The sequence below is a fragment of the Trachinotus anak genome, unplaced genomic scaffold (assembly GCF_046630095.1).
Source record: "Trachinotus anak isolate AG129_WGS33_773 ecotype Australia unplaced genomic scaffold, CSIRO_AGI_Tana_v1 ptg000005l, whole genome shotgun sequence".
NCBI classification, from domain to species: Eukaryota; Metazoa; Chordata; class Actinopteri; order Carangiformes; family Carangidae; genus Trachinotus; species Trachinotus anak.
In genome coordinates, this window is record NW_027273856.1 from 3,692,416 (window position 1) to 3,701,311 (window position 8,896).

At 38.8% G+C, this 8,896-nt stretch overlaps 1 protein-coding gene across 2 annotated transcripts; it reads right to left on the reverse strand.

Annotated features, from left to right (window-relative positions):
- Window positions 1-6,698: 6,698 nt before the first annotated feature.
- LOC139621372 (myosin heavy chain, striated muscle-like) lies at window positions 6,699-8,364 on the reverse strand. 2 transcript variants are annotated; one of them, XM_071477836.1, is made up of 4 exons: window positions 8,206-8,364; window positions 7,931-8,069; window positions 7,638-7,691; window positions 6,699-7,490 (listed from the first exon to the last, which is right to left on the reverse strand). In XM_071477836.1, exons 2-4 carry the CDS (start codon window positions 8,060-8,062, stop codon window positions 7,215-7,217), a joined length of 462 nt encoding a protein of 153 aa, XP_071333937.1. In that variant the 5' UTR covers window positions 8,063-8,069; window positions 8,206-8,364; the 3' UTR covers window positions 6,699-7,214. The 2 variants fall into 2 exon arrangements, with proteins under 2 accessions (XP_071333937.1, XP_071333936.1); XM_071477835.1 differs by having other exon boundaries at window positions 6,699-7,486; window positions 7,634-7,691.
- Window positions 8,365-8,896: the final 532 nt, after the last annotated feature.

An 8,896-nucleotide genomic window follows, 5' to 3' on the forward strand; every position in this document is an offset into this window, starting at 1 on the left:
ATATTGTAACAACTGCAGATAAATAAATAGGAAAACATCAGCAGTACATGTTCTTGTAATAACTACGAAAATAGTAAATTTTCTCGTCATGACTCACAATGGTTGTAGACTTAAATATGAAATAATTTTCTATAGCAAACAGAGGTTAAGCGATTCTTAATTTACCAGTTTCTCCTTGTCCAGTGAACTGGCGAAACAAACCAGACACAGCAGAGAGAAGATGAGGAACAGGCCTTTGGTTGTTGTGACACCAGCCACTGCTCTGCTGCTGGAAAAGGCTGCTGCTGCTGCCATCACTGCTCTAAATGGAAATTATACAACTTAAAGGATCAATGAAGAATTCAAAATTAAATTCTCAAACTACAATTGATCTTGAACTTATTTTTTAAATCAAGTGTAATAGTATAAACCATCTCACAGTATGTAATCTTTTTTACCTTATCGGTGATGTAAGTGGAAGAAGAGATGCTGCACAGGTGATGAATGACAATATGATGAGATGACACACCACCAAAAGCTTTATATACTCCTGGTGTCACCTCCCCAAGAGCACAACATACCTGTGCATGGGTGTGGGTCTGTCACTGTGTGTTTTGGCATTTGTGAATGTCTCTCACCATCATCATCTGCACATCTTTGTCCCTCTAATACTTCAGATGGTTTCTTAAGTTTCATTCTAACAGATGTCATATTGGGCAATTTCACTTTACAGGAAATGAACTGTACAAACCTGTAACAAAGTACTATATGTCAAATGTACAACACTGTAGATTACAGTCTAGATATGACACTGACATTAATGGGGGCTTTGTAGAAAAATGTGTTTTGCACACCTGCTTTATTCTGATGTATTTATGCAAATCTGTGATACTGAGACAAACAGCAAATGATGTCATCAGTTATCAACATGATACATTTGGTTTTTCCACTATGGCGGCTGACAGCCAAGGACTAAGGTAACAGAAAATATAAATATTGAAACTCAGTTCACAGCCACTCCACGCATCCACCACATTCTCTGTCCACTGCCCTTCCCCCTCATCCACAACCTCCAGCACACAGCCACCCAACTCCAACCTGGTACTGGCTGAAACCTGGTACTGGTGCCAAAAACCCCACATCCCAAAGACCTCAACAGCTCCACACCGGTGACACTGACATCCCATCAGATGTAAACCCAAGAGCAGGCTGGTCCTTCACCATCTTTGCCCCCTGGTGAGCCCCTCAGTAGCTACAGTTCACCTGTCAGACTGGCAATGGAAGACAGAAGACAGGTCATATTTGTGGTCAGACTGCTAAAAGAATGTGGCCACTGGGGCGACCTGATAGCTGAGTGGTTGGGGTGCATACCAAGTGAGTGCAAGACACTCTTAGCAGGTCACTGGTTCAACTCCCGACTGTCCCAACTCTTTCCTGCATGTCATTCCCCTCTCTCTAACCCCTTTCCTGTCAGTCTCCACTGTCCTATAATGAAGGCACAAAAGCCCCAAAAAATAAAAAGAATGACCACCTCCGAATGTGGCCAAAGGGATCGGATATCAAACGCATCCTGTACTTAGAGCTATCCATTTGATGGATCAGCCAAGACAGATCTTAATACCAGGTCTGAACAGGGTAAGTAAGTAAATATTGTTACAACAAAATACAGCAAAGAGGGACGACCTGGTAGCCAGGTGGCTAAGGCACATACCACGTGAGCGCAGATGCTCTTACCAGGTGAGTTGCCAGTTTGATTCCTGCCTGGCCTGACTCGTTCCTGCATGTCATTCCCCCTCCCTCTATCATATGTACCTACCCTCTTACCATAGAAATAGTTGATCTTTTCCACTTCAAGAGCACCAGTGATTGTGGGAGACACCAGAAGGGCTCCTGTTTGTTTTCTTCTTCCCAACATCCTTCTCTGATTTCAGTCTGGCAGAACAAGTAAAGATGGTCTTTGTTAGCTTACTTACCGACCTGCTATTGTTTCTACAGAGAAAATGTTTGTATTAGACTTTATGACACGTACAGAAGACATCCGACAACAATGGTTCCCATATATTCACTTTATTTTGGTTGCCCACATATGTTGAATTTCATTCACAATAGTTCATTTCATCAGGCATCTTTTCCCAGTATCCCATAGTATATCTTAACAATGAAAAAGCCATACATGTAGGAATGGAGAACATTATAATTTATATTAAAGTTTCTGCTAAAGCAAGAAAAGTGCGAACATAAACCAATAGGAGAAAACAAAATGATAATCTAACCTATTTGTCCACTTTAATATTTAAGAGGACTAGAAATAACAGAAGTTAAATGCATTTATTTTGCCTAATTTTTTTCCACTTCTCATAGTGTAATTGTAGCACAGTGTTGTACATGTGTTTATTAAAAGGTCCAGGTATAATCAAGCTGAAGTTACAGCTCAGCTTGATTCTCCTCAAAGAATTTGATGAAGTCTTTCATTTTTTTCATTTCCTTTTCTATGGGCTCCATTTCTGCATCATGCTCCTCATATTTCTTGTCTGTGTAAGCCTTGGTTTGCTCCACAAAGCGCCTCATGTCCTCCAGGTATGTCTGCAAATGTGGAAAGTCAGGAAGTAACACTTTCGTTGCTGTCTCCATTAATGCTACGTTTTGCTCCAATGATCTAATGAGCTCTGAAGTGATGGCCACTTTGAACTTGTGTTCCGCCTGAAAAGGAAAAATAAAACAGATAGACATAAAGTTACTGATCAACAAATCATAGTTCTCTCATCTGGTCAGAGTATTTCATCATTAAAGTTACTTCAACTCAGTTTGTTGTGAACATTTAAACTGATTAACTCACTGTCAGTTTGTCTAATTCGTTTTGTGTTTCCTCAAACTCTTCCTTGAGCTCTTCCTGCAGATCCACAGTGAGAGTCAACACACAGTGACAGTTGGGGACATGTGATCATGACAGCAGCTTTAACACAGTTCATATTGTAACAACTGCAGATAAATAAATAGGAAAACATCAGCAGTACATGTTCTTTTAATAACTACAAAAATAGTAAATTTTCACGTCATCACTCACAATGGTTGTAGACTTAAATATGAAATAATTTTCTATAGCAAACAGAGGTTAAGCAATTCTTAATTTACCAGTTCGTCCTTGTCCACCCATGAACTGGCGAAACAAACCAGACCCAGCAGAGAGAAGATGAGGAACAGGCCTTTGGTTGTTGTGACACCAGCCACTGCTCTGCTGCTGGAAAAGGCTGCTGCTGCTGCCATCACTGCTCTAAATGGAAATTATACAACTTAAAGGATCAATGAAGAATTCAAAATTAAATTCTCAAACTACAATTGATCTTGAACTTATTTTTTAAATCAAGTGTAATAGTATAAACCATCTCACAGTATGTAATCTTTTTTACCTTATCGGTGATGTAAGTGGAAGAAGAGATGCTGCACAGGTGATGAATGACAATATGATGAGATGACACACCACCAAAAGCTTTATATACTCCTGGTGTCACCTCCCCAAGAGCACAACATACCTGTGCATGGGTGTGGGTCTGTCACTGTGTGTTTTGGCATTTGTGAATGTCTCTCACCATCATCATCTGCACATCTTTGTCTCTCTAATACTTCAGATGGTTTCTTAAGTTTCATTCTAACAGATGTCATATTGGGCAATTTCACTTTACAGGAAATGAACTGTACAAACCTGTAAGAAAGTACTATATGTCAAATGCACAACACTGTAGATTACAGTCTAGATATGACACTGACATTAATGGGGGTTTTGTAGAAAAATGTGTTTTGCACCCCTGCTTTATTCTGATGTATTTATGCAAATCTGTGATACTGAGACAAACCACAAATGATGTCATCAGTTATCAACATGATACATTTGGTTTTTCCACTATGGCGGCTGACAGCCAGGGACTAAGGTGACAGAAAATATAAATATTGAAACTTTATCGATGCAAAAACTTTGCAACTATACTTATAACACTACAACAATGACAGAGAGCATAATGTAGAAGAAAACAATATTACACAACATGTACAGGATTCATAGAAATAGAAAAGTCATAGGAGAAGCACCACAGTGTATCATATGGATCCAACCAGATGTGTTCCTGTTTGCTTCTTCTTCCTAATGTCGTCCTCTGACTTGAATTTGGCAGCACAAGTAAAAAGGCTTTGTTACTTAACTCACCAACCTGGTGTTGTTTCTACACAGAAAATGTTTTTATTGGAATTCAACTTTAGGATTCAAATACAGAAGGCATCGCACGACAATAGTTCCCATATATTCAGTTTATTTGGTTGTCTACATATGCTGAATTTTATTTGCAGTAGTTCATCACTTCTTAACAGGTCAGGCATTGATTCCTAATATTCTACAGTATTTTACATAAGCACTGCTTCCACTTCTCGGAGTGTAATGTCAGCACATCGAGTGTGGTACATGTAGGTACATCAAAACATTTCACGTCAATACTAAGTCCTTCACTAACATCCAGTTTTATTTTAAACAATTAAAAGGAATTCAAAGCACTTTGAAGAAACTCCTGGTGTCACCTGCCAAAGTGCACAACATACCTGTGCATGGGTGTGGATCTGTATCTTTACCTCGTCTCCACTGCTTTTTTTCATCTCTGCTACTTCAGACCCTTTCTTAAGTTTCATTTTCACTGAAACGGTTATTGGGCAGTTTCACTTTACAGGAAATTAAGTGTACAGACCTGTAACAAAATACTATATGTCATACAAACTGTACAACACTGTAGATGACAGTAAACTACACCTGGAATATTCTGATACATCTAAACAAATCTTTGGTACCGGGACAGACAGTGAATTTATTTCACTTCAGTTTTATTTATTCAGCACAAAATCACAGTCGCAGTTATCTCAGGGTACTTTCCATATAGAGCAGGTCTACCACTGCATATCCAGATCCCCCATGACCAAGTACTTGGAAACAGTGGCAAGAAAAAGCTCCTGTCAACAGGTAGAAACCTTGCTCGGAACTAGGCTCCTGACTGAGGGGACTGGTTATATTTTGCTTTGAGAATGAACGAGCAGAGAAGTTAGATTTAGAGCAGATTTTGGAGGAATTCACTGTGCACAAGACTCAGAGTTACAGTCAAACATACTGTATGAGTGCAACAAGTGACTGATTGTTGTTACTCTATATACAGCATCAGCAACTACTGTGTGGTCTTGCAATGTAGCATTTTGTCTGTGTTTGTTGGCTGCAGACACTGTGGAGTTTATGTTGTTTATTCATCATTTTGTGCTGCTCTATTCTACTGTTAATTCTATATGAAGTGGCAGATATTTGATTTAGGCCTATGTAGCTTAATATTGCTCCATAAAGTCTTTGGACACCTCCTGTGGTGTTGTAATTAACAGCTTGATGCACAGTCTGCAAGGTGTCTGTCATTTATTAGCTGCTTTCATGCCGTTCTCTCCTGGGAACAGAACATAGGCATTTAAATACCAATGCTTATTTGTTTGGTCGCTGAAAGATGTTCAGTAATAGTTTTGTCATAGAATCACCGTACAACAGTTTTCACCCCTCCCCTTCCTCCTTTAAGAAATGTAAGGCAGCCATGTTTACTCAGAGTACATTTGAACTGGCTCATGATTTCAAGGCCAGATCATAGAAACATTAAAATGAAGCCGTACAATACAGACACCGACCAACCTGGAAGTTACAATTCAGCTTGATTCTCCTCAAGGAATTTGATTAATTTATTCATTGTTCCCTCTTCCTCTTCACTGTCCCCCGTTTTTGCACCAAGCTCCTTATCTTTCCTGTTTATGTAGGCCTTCATTTTCTCCACGAACTGCTTGATGTTCTCCAGGTGTGTGTTGCTTGGAAGAAAGTCAGCATGTGATGCTCTCAGGCTCTTCTGTGTAATTGCTACCATTTGGTCCATTAAGCTCACATATTCTCTCAGGAGCTCTGAAACGGTGCCCATTTCTGTCTTGTACGTTGCCTAATGGGGAGAAATAAAACAGCTTCATGACATAAAGTCAGTTTGCTCCACAGAGTATTACATCATTAAAGTGACTCCAAGTCAGTTTGTTGTGAACGTGTCAGTAACAACTGACTGACTCACCTTCAGTCTGTCTGCTTGTTTTTGCACTTCCTGACAGATTTCCTTAAGTTTCTCCTGCAGATCCACAGTGAGAGTCAACACACAGTGACAGTTGGGGACATGTGAGACAGCAGCTTTGACACAGTTCATATTCTGACAAGTGCAGATAAGACAAATGTGTGTGTCACAGCTCTGGCTGTGAAATAGTTGACTGTCCACAAAATGCTTTTAGATGCTCCTGGTGCTACTCTCCCGTGTCACAACTTCACCTGTGTGTGTGTGTGTGTGTGTGTTTTTTGGTGTTTTGCCTCTGTTCTGTTGTTTATATATCATCTGATACCATCTCTTCACTTTCACAGAAATTGTACTTGGTAGTGAATCAATAAGTGTTGTGACATAAAACATTATACAAACTTTTAGACAACAATTTAGTACAAGGTTCAACTCATTATGAGCTTTGAGTACAATTCAACAACTCAACCTGCACAAAGACAGATCTTTGTAATTCTGCAAAGATGTAAAGACTGTGAAGGCTTATTGAAAGCATGTACTGTCTGGTATTGTCTCTACAGAACAAATGTTTCTATTAGAATTGGACTCATAAAGAAGACATCAGACAACAATGCCTCCCATATATTCACTTTATTTTGGTTGCCCACATAAGCTGAATTTTATTTGCAATAGTTCATTTCATCATTTGTTAACAGTTCAGGCATCTATTCCCAATATCCCATAAAATATCTTTATAAAAAAAGCCATACATAAATGTAGATTGAACATTGACATTACAGTTTCTGCTAATGCAAGAAAAGTGTGAAAATAAACCGACAGGAGAAAACAAAATCATAATCTGACCTATTTGTCCACTTTGATATTCGAGCTGACCAGAAATGTCTGAAGTTAAATCTGTTTATTTTGTCTCATTTTGCATTAACATTGTCTCCACTTGTCAAAGTGTAATGGTGGCACATGAAGTGTTGTACATGTATTTATTAAATGTTGCAGGTATATCAGAGCATTTTATATCTCTGTCAACACTAAGTCCTTCTCTAACCTCCTACTTTATATCAAACAATTAAAAGACATTCATGATTTCAAGGCCAGATCATAGAAAATTGAAGTTGCACAAGAAACAAGCTGAAGTTACAGTTCAGCTTGTTTCTCCTCAAGGAATTTGACAAGGTTTTTCATTTTTCTCAGTTCCTTTTCTGCGGCCTCCATTTTTGCGTCAAACTCCTCATACTTCCTGTAAGTGTAAGCCTTGGTTTGCTCCATGAAGTGCCTCATGTCCTCCAGGTATGTCTGCAAAGGTGGAAAGTCAGGAACTAACTCTTTCATTTCTGTCTCCATTAATGTCACATTTTGTTCCATTGATTTAAAGAGCTCTGAAGTGATGGCCACTTTGAACTTGTGTTCTGTCTGAAAAGGAAAAATAAAACAGATAGACATAAAGTCACTGATCAACAAATCATAGTTCTCTCATCTGGTCAGAGTATTTCATCATTAAAGTTACTTCAACTCAGTTTGTTGTGAACATGTCAGTAACATTTAAACTGACTGACTCACCTTCAGTTTGTCTAATTCGTTTTGTATTTCCTCAAACTCTTCCTTGAGCTCTTCCTGCAGATCCACAGTGAGAGTCAACACACAGTGACAGTTGGGGACATGTGATCATGACAGCAGCTTTAACACAGTTCATATTGTAACAACTGCAGATGAATAAATAGGAAAACATCAGCAGTACATGTTCTTGTAATAACTACGAAAATACATTTTCTCGTCACAACTCACCATGGTTGCAGATTTAAACATGAAATAATTTTCTATAGCAAACAGAGGTTAAGCAATTCTTAATTTACCAGTTCGTCCTTGTCCATCAAAGAACTGGCGAAACAAACCAGACCCAGCAGAGAGAAGATGAGGAACAGGCCTTTGGTTGTTGTGACACCAGCCACTGCTCTGCTGCTGGAAAAGGCTGCTGCTGCTGCCATCACTGCTCTAAATGGAAATTATACAACTTAAAGGATCAATGAAGAATTCAAAATTAAATTCTCAAACTACAATTGATCTTGAACTTATTTTTTAAATCAAGTGTAATCGTATAAACCATCTCACAGTATGTAATCTTTTTTACCTTATCGGTGATGTAAGTGGAAGAAGAGATGCTGCACAGGTGATGAATGACAATATGATGAGATGACACACCACCAAAAGCTTTATATACTCCTGGTGTCACCTCCCCCAGAGCACAACATACCTGTGCATGGGTGTGGGTCTGTCACTGTGTGTTTTGGCATTTGTGAATGTCTCTCACCATCATCATCTGCACATCTTTGTCTCTCTAATACTTCAGATGGTTTCTTAAGTTTCATTCTAACAGATGTCATATTGGGCAATTTCACTTTACAGGAAATGAACTGTACAAACCTGTAACAAAATACTATATGTCAAATGTACAACACTGTAGATTACAGTCTAGATATGACACTGACATTAATGGGGACTTTGTAGAAAAATTTGCTTTGGACACCTGCTTTATTCTGATGCATTTGCAAATGATGTCATCAGTTATCAACATGATATATTTGGTTTTGTCACTATGGCGGCTGACAGTTGGCGACTAAGGTGACAGAAAATATAAATATTGAAATTTAATCGATGCAAAAACTTCAGGATTCATAGAAATAGAAAAGTCATAGGAGAAGCTCCACAGTGTATCATATTGATCCAACCAGATGTGCTCCTGTTTGCTTCTTCTTCCTAATGTCGTCCTCTGACTTGAATTTGGCAGCACAAGTAAACAGGCTTTGTTACTTAACTCACCA

Excerpts from the sequence above, each read along its gene's own strand:
- LOC139621372 (XM_071477836.1), bottom strand. The coding sequence starts at position 8,062 with ATGGCAGCAGCAGCAGCCTTTTCCAGCAGCAGAGCAGTGGCTGGTGTC. Across the intron at positions 7,692-7,930 it reads TGATGGACAAGGACGAACTG|GAAGAGCTCAAGGAAGAGTT; the intron begins GTAAATTAAGAA and ends GTGGATCTGCAG. Across the intron at positions 7,491-7,637 it reads ACGAATTAGACAAACTGAAG|ACAGAACACAAGTTCAAAGT; the intron begins GTGAGTCAGTCA and ends TTTCCTTTTCAG.